We start from the raw sequence: 22238 nt of genomic DNA on the forward strand, positions 1-22238 counted from the left end.
CAAAAGCCGTTGCACTGAATTTGCATCACTTCTTTAGGTGTGATCCGATTTCAATGTTTTGGATATAAATTAAAAAAAAATCTGTGATATTTTGTTAAATAGATCATTTTTATAATTTTTTATAATTTTTAATGGATTCTAACGCTTGTCGGAAACGTTTGACCTCAAATATTTTCGACAATTCACAATTTTTTCAGATTGGATTTAGCATTTTTGTCGACAAAATTTAAATGATTTGTACCATTTTATGAATTCTTACTCTGTTTTTAACCTATTTGAGAAAAAAAAGTTAAAATTATCCATTAAAAGCATGAAAAAACCAAGTTATAAAAAATTGAATTAAAAGAACATCATTGGGAGTGTATCTTCTGGAAGTGATTTTAATGTTGTGCCTTTGGAAGAACTTCCAAATTTTTTTACTGGGTAGATATATACATATGTCTTATGGGTTTCGTTTGAGGTACATATAGAGCGACATGGGAGTAAACGTAAATAACCGATAAAATAGTTCGCATGTAAATTTCACTAGCAAAGTGTATATTCACTAGCGGCATTCCCGGTTTGAATACAATGTTAGAAAATTAGCATTTTCGTAATATCAATAGACGGAAACGCGATTTTGTTTTGTCCCGCTCCGATTTACGATTAGCTTCCACTTACAGTTAATTAGCATATAAATCGATAAATAATCATCGATAATGACCTATACTCGATTTTTTCTGATAATCGGATATTGCAAAATTTGCCAATCACTAACAAAACGAGTAAGAAGAAGAATTTCTTGTTTGTCATTCTGCAGGAATTATACGGCATTTTCATACACTTTTCTTTTTCATTCGAATTTAATAGAAATCATGGCTTTGGCAGAAATTTGTAAAATAGCTGATGCTCCTTACATGCAGATGCGTAACTTTACCACATCCCATTTGGAAAAGGATAGTGAACAGTATGTATCAAATCTGACGAATCCCTACACTTTGTTGGCTCCCCCATTTGAGAATCCAGTGGAAAATTTAAACAAAATTCAAGCATGCAGTGATAAGACCGGCATTAAAATTGAATTTGATCATGGAACCACAACATTAGGCTTCAAATATAAGGGTGGTGTCATTCTGGCTGTTGATTCTCGTGCTACTGGTGGTCAATTCATTGGTTCACAAACAATGAAGAAAATTGTGGAGATCAATCAATTTTTGCTGGGTACTTTGGCTGGAGGTGCTGCCGATTGTGTATACTGGGATCGTGTATTGGCCAAGGAATGTCGTTTACATGAACTGCGTAATAAGGAACGTATCTCAGTAGCAGCTGCTAGTAAAATTATGGCAAATATAGCCCATGAATACAAGGGCATGGGCTTAAGCATGGGTATGATGTTGGCGGGATACGATAAACGTGGCCCAGGCCTTTACTATGTGGACTCTGAAGGATCTCGCACACCCGGCAATGTTTTCTCTGTAGGCAGTGGTTCCATTTATGCTTTTGGTGTCTTGGATTCTGGATATCATTGGGATTTGAAAGATGATGAAGCTCAAGAATTGGGTCGCCGTGCCATCTATCATGCAACCTTCAGAGACGCATATTCGGGTGGTATTGTACGTGTCTATCACATGACCCCTAATGGTTGGATTAATATTTCCAACACGGATTGCATGGAATTGCATTACAAATACGAAGAGGAAAAGAAAAATATGAAGCACTAATTTTAAGAATAGTTTAACAGAATTAAATTCTTGTATTTTTTAAATAAATAAAACCCTGAAATAAACACTAAACTTGGATATTTGGAACACCAAAGTGTTGTCATTCTTTTATTGAAACAATAGCAAATCGTCGGGGAGATACCACAGCATCGAAGGCTGCAATAAGATAACTCTTATTATGGCCGCATTCTTGAAGGTAAAGCAAGCGGTCCAGTAAAATGATACTTTCCAAAACAGGGGCAAAGGTCATACGCAGTAGATAGAACATGTCAAGAAAATATTTGTACGCTTGGGCTTCGTCCTGTAGAGAGTTGACCCTTTCGTTAGGTATATTGTCGAGTTCAGGATATTTCTTTTTACACAGTTCTACATATTGAGCAAAATTTTCAAACTTTTTCAGTTTTCCCACTTGTACAGAGTCTTTGAGTTCGGGATGGTATTCACAGACTAATACCTCAAATAGGGATCTGTAGAACAACGAAATGTTGGGTAATTCTTTGCTGGATCTAGTGCGCTCTATTGACTGAGCAGCTAACATTCTTGCATTCCTGCCCAATTTAACATTTTTCTTTTGTAAATATGAACTCAGGGGAAATCCAATTTCCTGATTTAAATCCGATATATGTTTGTTGCCAAAATACTCTTGTCCAGAGTACATTTCCTTTAATAGATGATAACAACAGCCAATATTGCAGAGCAGTTTACATTGAGGTTGATTGTGGAAGAGTTTCAAACAAGTGGCAGCTAAATTTCCACAGGTATGAAGGCCAGTGAGACATATTGCAGATTGTTCAGGTGATTCGGGATAGTTTTCCGCGATCAATGCTGGTAAATCCATATTGGTTGTTATGAATTTATCAATTGTTTTATAGTTATCACTAAGATTGCTATCCGTCGTTGTTTTATCACTTCCATCGGTACATTGTGTTATTTGCTTTTGTCTACCTCTTCTTGGTGGTGTAATGCCTTTCGATTCAAGTTCAGCTCTCTCTTTTAGACCTTTCCAAGCTCTCTGAAATATTACTGGCTTTTAATGAACTTGGCTTCCATTACTTGTTATAAATTTTACCTTAAGTTTTTTATTCCTTTCGATCGCATTTTCTGTATTGGAAGGATTGCTATCTATACCCAACACCTTGTAGTGATATTCTAAAGCTAACCGGGATGATAGATAGCCTTTACCATCACCTGCATCAACTATGACCACCGCTTCGTAGTTTGGCAATATTCCCCGAATTAAATCATTAATGAGGCTGGCTGTTATTTCAACCTGGAAGAAGGAAACAAAGTTATATTAAGTTTATTGTTGTTCTCCATCCATTTTCAAAATTACCTCATGTCTTTTCTTTTCACTCAAGAACTCCTTAATGCTAATCTTCCTTTCTTCTTCTCGACATATATTTAATATAGATTTTTCATAAGATTGTTTGGTATAAACAATTTCGTGAAAATTTGATACATTATTGCCATCAGCTTCTCCAAGAAATGATTTTAGTTCAGGAAATTGTTCACCAACACCTTGCTCATTGTTCCAAAATACCGATTCTATGCATGATAGTATATCATCTTTATCGCTAAGTTCTGCTTGCACTTTTTCCGGGACAAATGTTTGCCAATGTCTGTCCGTAAGAAAATTGACCATGTGACAATTTACCCATGGCCAATAGGGTTCCATAAATTTTAATATTCCATCAAGGCGCCGACATATTTGTGGAACAGACATGGTCTGTATATCAAAATCTTAAAACGAATAGTCTTTACTTTCTTTGCTTGTATTCTCCCCAGTTTTTCTTCCCGTCAATACAAGTAGTTTTTTATTTAATGTCCTTATATTTTCCACAGCTCCAATAATATCTGCTTCTGGATCGTTTTCTCTGGGGAAAGATTCTATAGCCAGTCTTAATTGCTCCAAACAACGTTTAACTCGTTCCGTATGCTTTGGTTGTAAATACAATGCCACCACTTTGCCATATATTTCTGCTAACTCTTCTCCTAATTGTATGCCCTGGGCATAGCCTAATCTATAGCCTTCTTCGTTTCCTTGTTGACAGCCTGCAGCGAAGCCTTCCTTATAACTCGCTTCCACCAAACGATTTTCAGTTAAAGCGATATCATCGAATATATCATTTATATCACGTTCAATTGAAGACATTGCAGTAAGTAAACAACGTGGGCAGTTTTCAAAACACGATCAGCTGTTTACGTTTGGTGGGGTATTGGAGTATATTTGCAAGTACTTGGTATTCAATAGTGAATTGAGGAGTGTTTGAATTCAATTTGGTATCAAAGTGTACATATATCTGTTCGCTTACGAGACTGGGTGACTAATAAGTAACAGGGTGACATTTAACAAATGTTTTCGATATGAATTTACGACCGTTGTTGTTATATTTTTAAAGCTCTTAAGGTGGGTATTAAGTTCGAGTTTAAGGTGAGTATTAAGTTCGAGTTTAGCCGCTAAAATCGCTTAAGTGAAAACTAAATCAGTAAGAAAAATGCATGAAATTATACATATGTGTTGCAAATTTTATTATAACTTGATGGGGAAAAGCCCAAAGCAAATTTTCACAGTTTGTATTCCTTAAAATGGATTATTAAAGAAAAGTAATCGTGAAAAAATTACGTTTTCAGCGGCTAAACTCGAACTTAATACCCACCTTTAGCCGCTAAAATCTTCATTTTTTCACGATCACTTTTCTTAATTAATCCACTTTAAGGAATACAAACTTTGTGAATATTTGCTTTGGGCTATTCCCCAACAAGTTATAATAAAATTTGCAACAAATATGTATAATTTTATGCCTTATTTTACTGATTTAGTTTTCACTTTAGCGATTTTAGCGGCTAAACTCGAACTTAATACCCACCTATAGTGAAAACTACGGAAGACTTTAATTTTTCGTCTTTAATTACTAGTACTATTTTTTATGGGAATTTTTTGAACAAAACAGTTTTGCAATAATGGTTTACATGAAATGCTTTTATTTCTACCTTCATGGTAATCCTCAGTGGAACCTGTGAAATATCACGCATATCGGTTCAGTTTTATATTTAGGTTAGGTTAGGGATGCCAGACGTACTCTTTTAAAGAACACATGTGCTCTTTTTTACAAAATGTGCTCTTAAAACAAGATAGGTCAAAAGAGCACGTAAAAGTGCTCTATTTTTAGTTAAGTGCGCTTTTCATGCATCACAGCAAATATTAATCCCACGCGATTCAATAAATGATAAAAGTAAACTGAAAATACGTAAATGTCGCACGAAGAGATTTTCCTAGCCGTTATTTTCTAATTAAATATTGTTTTACTTTATATATCAGGGTCGTAGAAGAGCATGCCGATGTTGCTTCTTAACTTTGTACTCAGTTCTAAATGTAAACAAACTTCTTCAATAACGTTTTTCACAAAAACACCAAAAAATGACTTACAAAGTATCGTAAGAAAATTAGCTTGAGATGAATGTAGGTTATTTTATGTTTATGATATGAACCTTTTTGTTATGTTTAAATGAATTATATTTCAATAAATTGGAATTAAATGTTTTTCTGTTATTTGAAAAAGTGTGCTCTATTTTTTTCGTATGTGCTCTTTTTATAAGCTGAATGTACTCTTTTTGCCTCTTCAAAATCTGGCATCCCTAGGTTAGGTTAGGTTATGTGGCAGCCCGATGTATCAGGCTCACTTAGACTATTCAGTCCATTGTGATACCACAGTGGTGAACTTCTCTCTTATCACTGAGTGCTGCCCGATTCCATGTTAAGCTCAATGACAAGGGACCTCCTTTTTATAGCCTAGTCCGAACGGCGTTCCACATTGCAGTGAAACCACTTAGAGAAGCTTTGAAACCCTCAGAAATGTCACCAGCATTACTGAGGTGGGATAATCCACCGCTGAAAAACTTTTTGGTGTTCGGTCGTAGCAGGAATCGAACCCACGACCTTATGTATGCAAGGCGGGCATGCTAACCATTGCACCACGGTGGCTCAGTTTTATATTTGGCCATATTACTTTTTCTTTTTGAATCTACTTACCAACTCAGTAGATTCAATCTAGGGTATAATATTGTCGGCTCCGCTCATTATTAACCCTTTAATACCCCATTTTTTGCCAGCTGATAAAATAATCGAGGTTTATAACACGAAAGCAAGAAAATGAATAAAGTGAAATCAATACGGAAAAATACTGTATATGCTGCAAGGTCTATTGTAGAGTTTTGACTAAGTTTTGTTTTTATTTTATCTACCTTTTTGTTGTTGTTAGATGTGTTTTACTAAAAGACCGCCTAAAGGCGGGTTTGGGCATTAAAGGGTTAATGAACATTTTCAGGGACAATTGTTTTTAAATAAATTTATCTCAATTGTTTTTTTAATTAGCATTTCCGTTTTCAGACTGAAAGAATAATATTTGAATAATTTCCCAATTTCGTATGACGGTGAAACAAAGGTCAAGGCCACCTTTGCCTAATTTTTGTCATAACTCCATTGATATATAAGAAAACTAATAGATACTTACAAAACAATAAGAATACAAGAAAAACGTTATGTCGCAATACCATTATACGTAATATGAGTACATAAACAATTAAATAAGCTAATATATAATAAACATAATAGTAGTTGGCAAGAAAGTCCTTACACTTCTACTAGCAGGCAAGAGTCTAACTCAATTACCTTGTATAGAATAGTATTAGCTCTGTAGGAATACAATAAGAACACAAATCATATAGAAACCACCTTATAAAAATAATTGGATTGTACACCCAGAAAAATAAGTCTGTCATTAATAGAAGACATAGTGTTTTGATACATAAGTTTATATGATAATATAAATAAATTTAGGTTAACTTCAGTTCCACGTATATAAATTCAAAAAATTTACAAAAACTAGAACATAACACAAAAAATGTATTATTCATAACTAGTTTGCTAAAAAAGCAACTATTATCTGTTGAACCAAACATCCGTTAGTTGAAACTGCTGAAAAAAATAAACAAACAAATGCTGCTGAAAATTAGTTCATGGTAAATTGGTACTGGCACAAGTATAGGAAGGACTCTGGGGGAGGGGCTTAGACCCCCCAGAATTTAAAAAAGCTATTTACGATTTTACATTGTTTTTATATAAAATTAAACAAGCAAATACACAAAGTGCACAATCAAGTGCACATGCACAATCGAATTACTTGGGTTGTAGTAGCAGTTGCCGATGGCAATATATAGTTTTATTTCTTTACATTGTCTTCTAAATTGTAAGTTAGTTTCTTTATTATAAGTGAATGCTTGAAGTCTGATATTTATGAAATAAAGCTGTGGTAGAACTTATGGTTTAAGTTTCTATATTTATATTTAGTTTAATAACTAAAGCTTTTTTATAATTTTGTTTAGTCTGATTTTTAGTCAATTTAATTTAAATAGTAATTGATATTAAAACAATTTTTTCATAAATGCATATATTCATAATGCTGCAAAAAACGTCGCCAAAAAATAGTGAAAAAGTTCTTTTTGGAACTGGGAGTGGTGCAAAATTGGAGGAGAATCGATGACTGTAATATGAACTTGTCATAGGACGGATGTCTACCATTTAAACAGCCGTTGCACTGAATTTGCATCACTTCTTATGTGTGATCCGAATTCAGTGTTTTGAATATGAATTAAAACATTTTGTAATATTTTCCCAAATAATTTTTATAATTTTTAATGCATTCCAATGCTTGTCTGAAAGGTTTGGCCTGGAATATTTTCAAACATTGTCGATTTTTCTAGAATGGATTTAGCATTTGTACCATTTTGTTAATTCTTTTTAACCTATTTGAAAAAAACAAACAAAAATTACCCATTAAAATATGAAAAACACGAGTTATAAAACATTGACTGAAAAAACTTCCTGTGTAGTTAAAATAGTTAACTTCATTGTGGGGACATTTTAAAGTTGTGCCTTCAGAACAACTCCCATTTTTTTTGCTGGGAAAAAGTGTGGAATTACTTTCAGTTGCTTTATTAAAATTAACTGTCTAGTTATGTTGATGTCTGATTTTTATTCATTTTTATAAAATAAAACATTAATTGAACCTATAAGTTCAGTCTATTAATATTTAGCTAGGGGGCTATAGCCCCCCCCCCCCCCCACCTAGGAAAATTGTCTAGCTACGCTAATGGGTACTGGAAGCAATTTTGTCAAAATTTTATTTCTATAGAAAATTTTCTCAAAATTTTATTTCTATAGAAAATTTTCTCAAAATTTTATTTCTATAGAAAATTTTTGCCAAAATTTTATTCTATCGAAAAATTTTGTCAAAATTTTATTTCTATAGGAAATTTTGTCAAAATTTTATTCTATCGAAAATTTATTTCTGTAGAAAATTTTGCCAAACATTAATTGAACCTATAAGTTCAGTCTATTAATATTTAGCTAGGGGGCTATAGCCCCCCCCCCTAGGAAAATTGTCTAGCTACGCTAATGGGTACTGGAAGCAATTTTGTCAAAATTTTATTTCTATAAAAGCAATTTTGTCAAAATTTTATTTCTATAGAAAATTTTCTCAAAATTTTATTTCTATAGAAAATTTTCTCAAAATTTTATTTCTATAGAAAATTTTCTCAAAATTTTATTTCTATAGAAAATGTTTGCCAAAATTTTATTCTATCGAAAAATTTTGTCAAAATTTTATTTCTATAGGAAATTTTGTCAAAATTTTATTCTATCGAAAATTTATTTCTGTAGAAAATTTTGCCAACATGTTATTCCTATAGAAAATTTTGACAATTTTCTCAAAATGTTATTTCTGTAGAAAATTTAGACAATTTTCTTAAAATTTTATTTCTATACAAAATTTATTCAAAATTTTATTTCTATAGACAATTTTGTCGAAATTTTATTTCTATAGGAAATTTTGCCAAAATTTTATTCTATCGAAAATTTATTTCTGTAGAAAATTTTGCCAACATTTTATTCCTATAGAAAATTTTTACAATTTTCTCAAAATTTTATTTCTAAAGAAAATTTTGTCAAAATTTTATTTCTATAGAAAATGTTAAAATTTTGTTTCTATAGAAAATTTTGTCAAAATTTTATTTCTATAGAAAATTTTGTCAAACTTTTATTTCTATAGAAAATGTTAAAATTTTATGTCTATAGAAAATTTTTTTCAAAATTTTATTTCTATAGAAAATTTTGTCAAAATTTTATTTCTATAGAAAATTTTATCAAAATTTTATTTCTATAAAAAATTTTACCAAAAAAATTTCTGATTCAATCACGATTAATTTTTTAATTGAAATGTCTTCAATCACAGAAATGATAGTATCAATTAAAAAATTAATTGAAAGTCAAGTTAAAAATTAATTGATCCAATTAAAAAAATAAATTGGTACTATTAAATTTTGTTGGGTGTATAAACAATTGAAACCTGGTGTTTTTTCATTTCCCATAACAGAAGAAGCTTGAGAACAAATAACTGTTGAACGGTGCCAATAGAAGATAGTACAAAAGGTTTACTGTTCTTATTGAGTAGCAAAGAACTACTTTAGAATAGCTAACAAGCAAGCTAACAAATAAAAAGCTAACACATAGCCAAAAAAAAAAAAAAAAACGAAGGACTCGTATATGCTCTCTAATTTTTCCTTTGCTGACAAAATAAGCAACGAGCGAGCGTTGTTCACATGGCAATGGCTAATACACGAAGCTTCGTGTGGTGGTCGTAAAGAAGTTCTAGTGTGTTTGCTATTGCCATGGCTAGTTTCCTTTTGTTAGCCGTTGTCTAAGGACATACTATTTTGCTTCGAGGATAATTCGAAATTGTGTAAAGAAATGTCATCACCACCTGACCTACCGTCACTAAATCCTAAAGCGAATGTCTTTATTATTGTCAATTTGGGTTGTGAAATGCTCTATGTGATTGACCAACGTTTGAAAGCTCAAAAAATTGCAACAGATAAATCTAGACAAGGTTCGAAATATATTTTTAATAAGACGTTTTAAGAAAATTGTATATTTTTGTTATAATCACATAACACATACACATGGTGTAAATCTGTATGTCTAAAAGAATAGGTTAACCAGTGCATATAATAGAATTAAAGTATTTTATTATGCATATTGATGGGAAGACACAGATGTTTTAAATTGAAAGTGTGGTTCTTTAAAAGGGAAAAAGAACAAGTATATACGACCGTAAGTTCGGCCAGGCCGAATCTTATGTACCCTCCACCATGGATTGCGTAGAAACTTCTACGATAGACTGTCATCCACAAATTTCAACTCACATGGTTGTTAAATATCATATGCTACCACCACGTACCAAATTTCAACCAGATCGGATGAATTTTTTTTCTCCAAAAGGCACCGGAGGTAAAATCTGGGGATTCGGTTTATATGGGAGCTATATATTATTATGGACTGATAGGAACCAATTCCTGCATGGTTGTTGGATACCCTATACTAACATCACGTACCAAATTTCAACCGAAAGGAAGGAATTTTGCTCTTCCAAGGTGCTCTGGATGTCAAATCTGGGGATCGGTTTATATGGGGCCTATATATAATTATGGACCGATATCGACCAATTTTTGCATGGGTGTTTGAGGCCATATATTAACATCACGTACCAAATTTCAACTGAATCGGATGAATTTTGGTCTTCTAAGAGGCTCCGGAGGTCAAATCTGGTGATCGGTTTATATGGGGGCTATATATAATTATGGACCGATATGGACCAATTTTTGCATGGTTGTTAAAGACCATATACTAACACCATTTACCAAATTTCAGCCGGATCGGATGAAATTTGCTTCTCTTAGAGGTTCCGAAAGCCAAATCGGGGGATCGGTTTATATGGGGGCTATATATAATTATGGACCGATATGGACCAATTTTTGCATGATCATTAGAGACCATATATTAACATCATGCATCAAATTTCAGCCGGATCGGATGAAAATTGTTTCTCTTAGAGGCTCTGCAAGCCAAATCGGGGGATCGGTTTATATGGGGGCTATATATAATTATGGACCGATGTGGACCAATTTTTGCATGGTTGTTAGGGACCATATACTAACACCATATACCAAATTTCAGCCGGATCGGATGAAATTTGCTTCTCTTAGAGGCTCCGCAAGCCAAATCGAGGGATCGGTTTATATGGGGGCTATATATAATTATGGACCGATATGGACCAATTTTTACATGATCATTAGAGACCATATATTAACATCATGCACCAAATTTCAGCCGGATCGGATGAAAATTGCTTCTCTTAGAGGCCTCGCAAGCCAAATTTGGGGGTTCGTTTATATGGGGGCTATACGTAAAAGTGGACCGATATGACCCATTTACAATACCATCCGACCTACATCAATAACAACTACTTGTGCCAAGTTTCAAGTCAATAGCTTGTTTCGTTCGGAAGTTAGCGTGATTTCAACAGACGGACGGACGGACGGACATGCTCAGATCGACTCAGAATTTCACCACGACGCAGAATATATATACTTTATGGGGTCTTAGAGCAATATTTCGATGTGTTACAAACGGAATGACAAAGTTAATATCCCCCCATCCTATGGTGGAGGGTATAAAAAAAATCATAAAATTGAATAATTTCTTCTACAATGTTTGTATTACAGAAGAAGGAGCTAAGAACTAAAAAATCTCGTGGAAGTGAGAAAGATGTGAGGGAATATACAATTAGGCAGAAACAAAATTTTGAGCATTCAGGTCGAAAACCTATGTTGTTAGCACCTATATTACCTGTTTATTTTCATAATTCATTATGATTGTAAATATATAAATAAATAAATAAAATTTTGAGCACAATATTGTTTGGGAGAATTTTTTTTAAGCATATAATATTTTTGGGTGCAAAATGCTTCCAAACATATTATATGGTCACATAATAACACATTGTTTTTTGGAAGACAACATTATTGAATTTGGATGCAAAAATACAAAATGTTTGGAACTTAGACTACCCAAACATATATTGTTTAGACCAATATGCTTTCAAACATATTATATATTGGTAGAGATCAAACATATAAATGTTTGGGCAATACCCAAAAATGTATATGCTTGAAGCAAAATATGTTTGGGAGTATATGTTACAGAAGCGATTTTTTGTGAGGTTGTAGCGATGTACGTCCGTCTGTATGTTGAAATCTACTTCGCACAAGCAGTTGTTATGGATGTAGGTGATGGTATTGCAACTGGTGCATATGGGACCACTTCCGGAGTCTCTTCGCAGATCAGATGAAATCGGATGAAAATCCGATGCGAAATTTGGTACGTGGTACGTGGGACCATATCTGTTCATTATTATTTCTACCAAAAATGGTAGATTTTTTGGTAGAATTCTTCATGTTTTGATATGTCTTGCAAAATATTCCTTCTCAACTAACCCCTATTTTCAGGAAGCTCCGTTAGTGCTACGTTAGCTAACGAACTTTTAAACCGTTCTATGGACATGTCTGTCATCATGTCTATATATTCCATATGCCAGTTAGCAACTTAACTGCTAAAAATTTTTCAGTTAAAGTTAACCGGAGAGAAGATATTTTTATTTTACTTTCTGTTAACTGGGAGTTAAAGTCTAACGGAGATACATGAAAATGGCCGTAAGACGTACAAAATTTTCTATAAAAATAAAATTTTGACAAAATTTTCTATAAAAATAAAATGTTGAAAAAATTTTCTACAAAAATAAAATTATGAGAATATTTTCTATAAAAAAAAAATCGAAAAAATTTTCCAAAAAAATAAAATTTCGATAGAAATAAAATTTTGACAAACTCTAACGGAGATACATGAAAATGGCCGCAAGACGTACAAAATTTTCTATAAAAATAAAATTTTGACAAAATTTTCTATAAAAATAAAATGTTGAAAAAATTTTCTACAAAAATAAAATTATGAGAATATTTTCTATAAAAAAAAATCGAAAAAATTTTCCATAAAAATAAAATTTCGATAGAAATAAAATTTTGACTTTTCTATAGAAATTTTCTATAAAATATAATATTTTGACAAAATTTTCTATAAAAATAAAATTTTAACAAAATTTTCTATAATAATGAAATGTTGACAAAAATTTCTATAGAAATAAAATGTTGACAAAAATTTTTATAGACAAAAATTTCTACAGAAATAAAATGTTGACAACATTTTTTATAAAAATTAAATTTTGACAAAATTTTTTATAAAAATAAAATTTTGACAAAATCTTTTATAAAAATAAAATTTTGACAAAATTTTCTATAAAAATAAAATTATGAGAAAATTTTCTATAAAAAAAATTGAAAAAATTTTCCATAAAAATACAATTTCGACAGAAATAAAATTTTGACAAACTTTTCTATAGAAATTTTCTATAAAAAATAAAATTTTGACAAAATTTTCTATAAAAATAAAATTTTAACAACATTTTCTATAAAAATAAAATTTTAACAAAATGTTCTATAGAAATAAAATGTCGACAAAAATTTCTAAGAAATAAAATTTTAAAAAATTTTCTATAGAAAAAAAATTTGACAAAATTTTCTATAGAAATAAAATTTTGACAAAATTTTCTATAGAAATTAAAATTTGACAAAACTTTATCTAAAAATAATTTTCTATAAAATAAATTGAAAAAAAAATTCCATAAAAATAAAATTTTGACAAATCTGCTATAAAAATAATTTCCCATAAAAATAAAATTTGAAAAAATTTTATATAAAAATAAAATTTGAAAACATTTCAGACAAAATTTTCTATAGAAATAAAATTTTGACAACATTTTCTATAGAAATAAAATTTTGACAAAATTTTCCGTAAAAATTAAAATTTGACAAAACTTTATCTAAAAATAATTTTCTATAAAAAAAATTTAAAAAAATTTCCATAAAAATAAATATAAATAAATTAAATTTTTCTATAGAAATTTCCTATAAACAAATAAAATTTTGAAAAAATTTTCTATAAAAATAACATTTTAACAAAATTTTCTATAATAATGAAATGTTGACAAAATTTTCTATAGAAATAAAATGTTGACAAAAATTTCTATAGACAAAAATTTCTACAGAAATAAAATTTTGACAAAATTTTCTATAGAAATAAAATGTTGACAATCTTTTCTACAAAAATAAAATTTTGACAACATTTTTTATAAAAATAAAATTATGACAAAATTTTCTATAACAAAAAACAGGAAAAAAATTTCCATAAAAATACAATTTCGATAGAAATTAAATTTTGACAAACTTTTCTATAGAAATTTTCTATAAAAAATAAAATTTTGACAAAATTTTCTATAAAAATACAATTTTAACAACATTTTCTATAAAAATAAAATTTTAACAAAATGTTCTATAGAAATAAAATGTCGACAAAAATTTCTATAGAAATAAAATTTTAAAAAATTTTCTATAGAAAAAAAAATTCACAAAATTTTCTATAGAAATTAAAATTTGACAAAATTTACCTAAAATAATTTTCTATAAAATAAATTGAAAAAAAAATTCCATAAAAATAAAATTTTGACAAATCTTCTATAAAAATAATTTCCCATAAAAATAAAATTTGAAAAAATTTTATATAAAAATAAAATTTGAAAACATTTCAGACAAAATTTTCTATAGAAATAAAATTATGACAACATTTTCTATAGAAATAAAATTTTGACAAAATTTTCCGTAAAAATTAAAATTTGACAAAACTTTATCTAAAAATAATTTTCTATAAAAAAAATTTAAAAAAATTTCCATAAAAATAAATTTAAATAAATTAAACTTTTCTATAGAAATTTTCTATAAACAAATAAAATTTTGAAAAAAAATTTCTATAAAAATAACATTTTAACAAAATTTTCTATAATAATGAAATGTTGACAAAAATGTCTAAAGAAATAAAATATTGACAAAAATTTCTACAGAAATAAAATTTTGACAAAATTTTCTATAGAAATAAAATTTTGACAATGTTTTCTACAAAAATAAAATTTTGACAAAATTTTTTATAAAAATAAAATTATGACAAAATTTTCTATGACCAAAAAAAAAAATGAAAAAATTTCCATAAAAATACAATTTCGATAGAAATAAAATTTTGACAAACTTTTCCATAGAAATTTTCTATAATAAAATTTTAACAACATTTTCTATAAAAATAAAATTTTAACAAAATTTTCTATAAAAATAAAATGTCGACAAAAATTTCTATAGAAATGAAATTTTAAAAAATTTTCTATAGAAAAAAAAAATTTGACAAAATTTTCTATAGAAATAAAATTTTGACAAAATTTTTTATAGAAATAATATTTTGACAAAATTTTTTATAGAAATAAAATTATGACAAATTTTTCTATAGAAATAAAATTTTGACAAAACTTTATCTAAAAATAATTTTCTATAAAAAAAATTAATCTATAAAATAATTTCCCATAAAAATATATAAAAAATATATATAAAAATAATTTCCCATAAAAATAAAATTTGAAAAATTTTATATAAAAATAAAATTTGAAAACATTTCTGACAAAAGTTTCTATAGAAATAAAATTATAACAACATATTCTATAGAAATAAAATTTTGACAAAATTTTCTATAAAAATTAAAATTTGGCAAAACTTTATCTAAAAATTTCCATAAAAATAAATTTAAATTTATAATAAAATTTTTTTGTAAAAAATTTTTACAAAAAAAAGAGAGCAATTTGATGGAAATTTGGTATGTGACGTTAACATACGCCCTCTAACAACCATGCAAAAATTATTTCATATATATAAAGGGTGATTCTTTTGAGGTTAGGATTTTCATGCATTAGTATTTGACAGATCACGTGGGATTTCAGACATGGTGTCAAAGAGAAAGATGCTCAGTATGCTTTGACATTTCATCATGAATAGCCGAACGATCTGCCACAACGTCGAATTTTCAGTGAATGGGCCCTAGAAAAGTTGGCAGAAAATCCGCTTTTTTATCGACAAATTTTGTTCAGCGATGAGGCTCATTTCTGGTTGAATGGCTACGTAAATAAGCAAAATTGCCGCATTTGGAGTGAAGAGCAACCAGAAGCCGTTCAAGAACTGCCCATGCATCCCGAAAAATGCACTGTTTGGTGTGGTTTGTACGCTGGTGGAATCATTGGACCGTATTTTTTCAAAGATGCTGTTGGACGCAACGTTACGGTGAATGGCGATCGCTATCGTTCGATGCTAACAAACTTTTTGTTGCCAAAAATGGAAGAACTGAACTTGGTTGACATGTGGTTTCAACAAGATGGCGCTACATGCCACACAGCTCGCGATTCTATGGCCATTTTGAGGGAAAACTTCGGAGAACAATTCATCTCAAGAAATGGACCGGTAAGTTGGCCACCAAGATCATGCGATTTGACGCCTTTAGACTATTTGTTGTGGGGCTACGTCAAGTCTAAAGTCTACAGAAATAAGCCAGCAACTATTCCAGCTTTGGAAGACAACATTTCCGAAGAAATTCGGGCTATTCCGGCCGAAATGCTCGAAAAAGTTGCCCAAAATTGGACTTTCCGAATGGACCACCTAAGACGCAGCCGCGGTCAACATTTAAATGAAATTATCTTCAAAAAGTAAATGTCATGGACCAATCTAACGTTTCAAATAAAGAACCGATGAGATTTTGCAAATTTTATGCGTTTTTTTTTTTTTTTAAAGTTATCAAGCTCTTAACAAATCACCCTTTATATCATATATAATTATATATAGCCCAAATATAAACCGATCCAAGATTTGAATTCCGGAGTCTTTTGGAAGAGCTAATTTCGAGCGATCCGGTTGAAATTTGTAGCGCGGTGTTAGTATATGCTTTATAATAATCGTGCAAAATTGGCCCATATCGTTTCACAATTAGATAAAGCCCCCAAGATTTTGACATCTGAGGCCCCATGGAGAACAAATTTTACCCGATCCAGATGAAATATAAAAACCATTCCCAACAAACACAAGGATGATCATTTTTCGTAGGTAACGCCATATCAATTTGATAGTGAATCCCACCTTCAACATTAGTTCAAATGGCCTTGCATATTGATTGCCTTCAACAAATTTTCCAATGGGTTTGAAACATTAAAATTAAATTTAGTTTGAAAAGTTGTTGCTACTATGTTGAGAAATTGTTACTAACGTGTTGAATTCTACTGTTGAGGGCAATGTCTGTTTTTTGTTGAGAACGCGATTTTCTCAACAATTTCTCAAATTGAATTCTAAGCTAATTCTTTGAATAATTGTTTGAAAGCGTATTGAATATAAACATTTCTCTAATGCTTGTGTTTATTGGGTTTTACTTAACCCATTTTGTAATTATTAATAACTATTTCTTTAAATAATTTTGCTATACTTCCAGTTTTACACGATGTAACCTCGGTATTGTTGGAGCCAAAATTCATAGAATCGCTAATAGTAGGCTCTTCCGCTGACGGAGGACAACTTTTGACTGAAGAACATTGTAAATTTATGCTCAAAGACATAGCCACCTGCTCCCTAATGCGTCTCGATGAAGTCTCCATGGATAAATTATGGAATCTTATGACAATGATCTATAAATGGCAGTTATTTCATACGAAATATCAATATCAATTAATGGACATAACATTTCGCCATTTGGTGTCAATTGGCCAACTGTATCCGGAGGAAAAAAATTCACTTCTTATTGACTATACGAAAAATACTCTTTTGGATTTTTGGAATGCTTGTACAGATGATGAACAAAATTGTATATATGCTACTAATATCACATGGTTAAAAGATTTTCGCATTAAGATTTCATTATTGATACGTTTGGGTTTTCAAGCTATGGATGGAACATTCTATGCTCATGTCAATGAATCGTATTTCAATGATTTTCGAGATTGCATAGGTGATAATATTTATATGAAAAGTGCCGAAATTGCTCAACTTAAGAGACAAGAAATGACGCCATCGTCCCACACTGTAAATAGTTCAGCGAATTGTGTTAATCAATTAGCGGATATGTTGAATTACACACCATCTACGACTGGAATTTCCGCAAGTCATAACACATCGGATTCGGATGATTTTAAACCAATAAATTTTCAAGATTTTCAAAAACAATTTGAGAAAAATCTTCAACAATGCAATATTCTATTTGAAGATTTGGATGTTAATGTTATGCATAGGAATTGTGCCTCCAGTTCATCGGGTAATGTACACAAAGATGATGCTGGAGAATTTATTCATTTGAATCCAATTTATAATCGTCAAAGTTTGGAAGGTATGGCCGCCGGTCAAAATACAGCACCATTAAATGCAGAGACTCAGCCAACTACGAGTGGTAATCAGCAATCATCGAATGTGATTAATAAAGATCTTTTGGATTTATATAGCAAATTGAATTAGTCTGAAAAATACAAAACAAAAATAACTAGAGATTTTTAGTGTTAAATCTATGAAAGTATAGTACGGTGAAACCTCACAAAGAGGACACTCTGGAAAGCTGAAACCTCTCAAAAGTGGACAATTCTCGTGAAATGTTTGATATGTCAATACTTGAAAATTAATCTCTTATAACCTTCCAAAATTTTATTTCTATAGAAAATATTGTCAAAATTTTATTTCTATAGAAAAATTTGTCAAAATTTTATTTCTACAGAAAATTTTGTCAAAATTTTACTTCTATAGAAAATTTTGTCAACATTTTATTTCTATAGAAAATTTTGTCAAAATTTTATTTCTATAGAAAATTTTGTCAAAAATTTATTTCTATAGAAAATTTTGCCAAAATTGTATTTTTATAGAAAATTTTATTTCTATAGAAAATTTTGTGAAAATTTTATTTCTATAGAAAATTTTGTCAAAGCTTTATTTCTATAGAATTTTTTGTCAAAATTTTATTTCTATAGAAAATTTTGTCAAACTTTTATTTCTATAGAAAATGTAGTCAAAATTTTATTTCTATAGAAAATTTTGTCAAAATTTTATTTCTATAGAATATTTTGTTAAAATTTTATTTCAATAGAAAATTTTGTCAACATTTTATTTCTATAGAAAATTTTGTCAAAATTTTATTTCTATAGAAAATTTTGTAAAATTTTATTTTCTATAGAAAATTTTGTCAAAATTTTATTTCTATAGAAAATTTTGTCAAAATTTTATTTCTATAGAAAATTTTGTCAAAATTTTATTTCTATAGAATATTTTGTCAAAATTTTATTTCTATAAAAAATTTTGTCAAAATTTTATTTCTATAGAAAATTTTGTCAAAATTTTATTTTTATAGAAAATTTTGTCAAAATTTTATTTTTATAGAAAATTTTGTCAAAAATTTATTTCTATAGAAAATTTTGTGAAAATTTTATTTAAATAGAATATATTGTCAAAATTTTATTTCAAAAAATTTTATATTATAGAAAAATTTGTAAAAATTTTATTTCTATAGAAAATTTTGTCAAAATTTTATTTCTATAAAAAATTTTGTCAAAATTTTATTTTTATAGAAAATTTTCTCAAAAGAAAAGAAGATATTGTCAAAATTTTATTTCTATAGAAAATTTTGTCAAAATTTTATTTCCATATAAAATATTGTCAAAATTTTATTTCTATAGAAAATTTTGTCAACATTTTATTTCTATAGAAAATTTTGTTAAAATTTTATTTCTATAGAAAATTTTGTTAAAAAATTTATTTTGTCAAAATTTTATTTCTATAGAAAATTTTGCCAATAGTTCATTTCTACAGAAAATTTTGTCAAAATTTTATTTCTCTTGAAAATTTTGTCAAAATTTTATTTCTATAGAAAGTTTTGTCAAAATTTTATTTCTATAGAAAATTTTGCTAAAATCTATTTCTATAGAAAATTTTGTCAAAATTCTATTTCTATAAAAAATTTTGTCAAAATTTTATTTCTATAGAATATTTTGTCAAGATTTTATTTCTATAGAAAATTTTGTCAAAATTTTATTTCTATATAAAATTTTATTTCTATAGAAAATTTTGTCAAAATTTTATTTCTATAGAAAATTTTGCTAAAATATTATTTCTATAGAAAATTTTGTTAAAAAATTTATTTTGTCAAAATGTTATTTCTATAGAAAATTTTGCCAATAGTTAATTTCTACAGAAAATTTTGTCAAAATTTTATTTCTATTGAAAATTTTGTCAAAATTTTATTTCTATAGAAAGTTTTGTCAAAATTTTATTTCTATAGAAAATTTAGTCATAATTTTATTTCTATAGAATATTTTGTCAAGATTTTATTTCTAAAGAAAATTTTGTCAAAATTTTATTTCTATAGAAAATTTTGTCAAAATTTTATTTCTATAGAAAGTTTTGTCAAAATTTTATTTCTATAGAAAATTTTGTCAAATTTTATTTCTATAGAAAATTTTGTCAACATTTTATTTTTATAGAAAATTTTGTCAAAATTTTATTTCCGTAGAAAATTTTGTCAAAATTCTATTTCTATAGAAAATATTGTCAAAATTTTATTTCTAAAACAAATTTTGTCAAAATTTTATTTCTATAGAAAATTTTGTCCAAATTTTATTTCTATAGAAAAGTTTGTCAAAATTTTATTTCTATAGAAAATTTTGTCAAAATTTTATTATTTTGTCAAAATTTTATTTCTATAGAAAATTTTGTCAAAATTTAATTTCTATAGAAAATTTTGTCAAAATTTTATTTCTATAGAAAACTTTATCAAAATTTTATTTCTATAGAAAATTTTGTCAAAATTTAATTTCTATAGAAAATTTTGTCAAAATTTAATTTCTATAGAAAATTTTGTCAAAATTTAATTTCTATAGAAAATTTTGTCAAAATTTAATTTCTATAGAAAATTTTGTCAAAATTTTAATTCTATAGAAAATTTTGTCAAAATTTTATTTCTATAGAAAATTTTGTCAAAATTTTATTTCTATAGAAAGTTTTGTCAAAATTGTATTTCTATGGAAAATTTTGTGAAAATTTTATTTCCATAGAAAATATTGTCAACATATTATTTCTATAGAAAATTTTGTCAAAATTTTATTTCTATAGAATATTTTGTCAAAATTTTATTTCTATAGATTTTTTTCCTTTATTCATTCCACTTGGGAACATAGGGCATTTGCAAGAGAATTCCATTGTATTTTATTTCCGCTGATTTTTTTAACTTCATCCCATGACTTATTAATTTTTCTTATTTCCATTGCAACAGTTCTGCGCCAAGTATTTCTAGGACGCCCAGGTCGTCTTGAGCCTTGGGGGTTCCAATCCAGGGCGGATTTGGCTATGCTCTCAGGACCTTTTCTAAGTGTGTGGCCTATCCATATCCATTTTCTCTTTGTAATTTGGCGCTCAATGGGTTCTTCGTTCGTTTTGTTCCACAATTCCATATTTGATATTTTGTTCGTCCAAAATATATGACAAATTATACGCAGACATTTATTTATGAAGATTTGCAGTGTCTGAACGATTGATATTGATAACAATCAAGTTTCACTTCCGTATAACAATATAGATTTGACACACGCATTGAATATAACAGGTTGGCTGATAAGTCCCCGGTCTAACAAAGAAAAACATATTTTTTTTTGTCAAAATTCGTTTTTATTATTCAACATAGTTCCCTGAAAAAGCGATACAATGATTATAACGACCTTCCAATTTTTTGATACCATTTTGGTAGTACTCCTTCGGTTTTGCCTCAAAATAGGCTTCCGTTTCGGCGATCACCTCTTCATTGCAGACAAATTTTTCCCCTGCGAGCATCCTTCTGAGGTCTGAGAACAAGAAAAAGTCGCTGGGGGCCAGATCTGGAGAATACAGTAGGTGGGGAAGCAATTAGAAGCCCAATTCATGAATTTTTGCCATCGTTCTCAATGATTTGTGGCACGGTGCGTTGTCTCGGTGGAACAACACTTTTTTCTTCTTCATATGGGGCCGTTTTGCCGCGTTTTCGACCTTCAAACGCTCCAATAACGCCATATAATAGTCACTGTTGATGGTTCTTCCCTTCTCAAGATAATCGATAAAAAATATTCCATGCGCATCCCACAAAACAGAGGCCATTACTTTGCCAGCGGACTTTTGAGTCTTTCCACGCTTCGGAGACAGTTGACCGGTCGCTGTCCACTCAGCCGACTGTCGATTGGACTCAGGAGTGTAGTGATGGAGCCATGTTTCATCCATTGTCACATATCGAGGGAAAAACTCGGTTGTATTACGAGTTAACAGCTGCAAACACCGCTCAAAATCATCAACACGTAGTTGTTTTTGGTCTGTGTGTGCACAGAGATTCCGCATATCCAAATATTGATGAATGATATGACCAACACGTTCTTTTGATATCTTTAAGGCCTCTGCTATCTCGATCAACTTCATTTTACGGTCATTCAAAATCATTTTGTGGATTTTTTTGATGTTTTCATCGGTAACCACCTCTTTCGGGCGTTCACCGTCATCCGTGCTCATTTCACCATACCAATCAATTATTGTTGATTTTCCTGGGACAGAGTCCGGAAACTCATTATCAAGCCAAGTTTTTGCTTCCACCGTATTTTTTCCCTTCAGAAAACAGTATTATATCAAAACACG

The 22238-nt window shown here is 29.2% G+C and overlaps 4 protein-coding genes across 4 annotated transcripts; 2 read left to right on the plus strand and 2 right to left on the minus strand.

Moving 5' to 3' along the window:
• Positions 1-759: 759 nt before the first annotated feature.
• Positions 760-1794, plus strand: Prosbeta5 (Proteasome beta5 subunit). Its single transcript, XM_075309261.1, has one exon. The coding sequence runs from the start codon at positions 855-857 to the stop codon at positions 1698-1700; it is 846 nt and encodes a 281-aa protein (XP_075165376.1). The 5' UTR covers positions 760-854; the 3' UTR covers positions 1701-1794.
• On the minus strand, positions 1779-3423 carry LOC142237829 (putative methyltransferase-like protein 25). Its single transcript, XM_075309260.1, has 3 exons — positions 3034-3423; positions 2770-2970; positions 1779-2712 (listed from the first exon to the last, which is right to left on the minus strand). Exons 1-3 carry the CDS (start codon positions 3421-3423, stop codon positions 1801-1803), a joined length of 1503 nt encoding a protein of 500 aa, XP_075165375.1. The 3' UTR covers positions 1779-1800.
• An 18-nt stretch (positions 3424-3441) lies between these two features.
• LOC142237831 (uncharacterized) lies at positions 3442-3882 on the minus strand. Its single transcript, XM_075309262.1, has one exon. The coding sequence runs from the start codon at positions 3850-3852 to the stop codon at positions 3442-3444; it is 411 nt and encodes a 136-aa protein (XP_075165377.1). The 5' UTR covers positions 3853-3882.
• A 5499-nt stretch (positions 3883-9381) lies between these two features.
• Positions 9382-18090, plus strand: OSCP1 (Organic solute carrier partner 1). The gene is made up of 2 exons (XM_075312674.1): positions 9382-9643; positions 17050-18090. Exons 1-2 carry the CDS (start codon positions 9505-9507, stop codon positions 18060-18062), a joined length of 1152 nt encoding a protein of 383 aa, XP_075168789.1. The 5' UTR covers positions 9382-9504; the 3' UTR covers positions 18063-18090.
• Positions 18091-22238: the final 4148 nt, after the last annotated feature.

Source organism: Haematobia irritans, chromosome 5 (genome assembly GCF_050003625.1).
Source record: "Haematobia irritans isolate KBUSLIRL chromosome 5, ASM5000362v1, whole genome shotgun sequence".
Lineage (NCBI taxonomy): Eukaryota > Metazoa > Arthropoda > Insecta > Diptera > Muscidae > Haematobia > Haematobia irritans.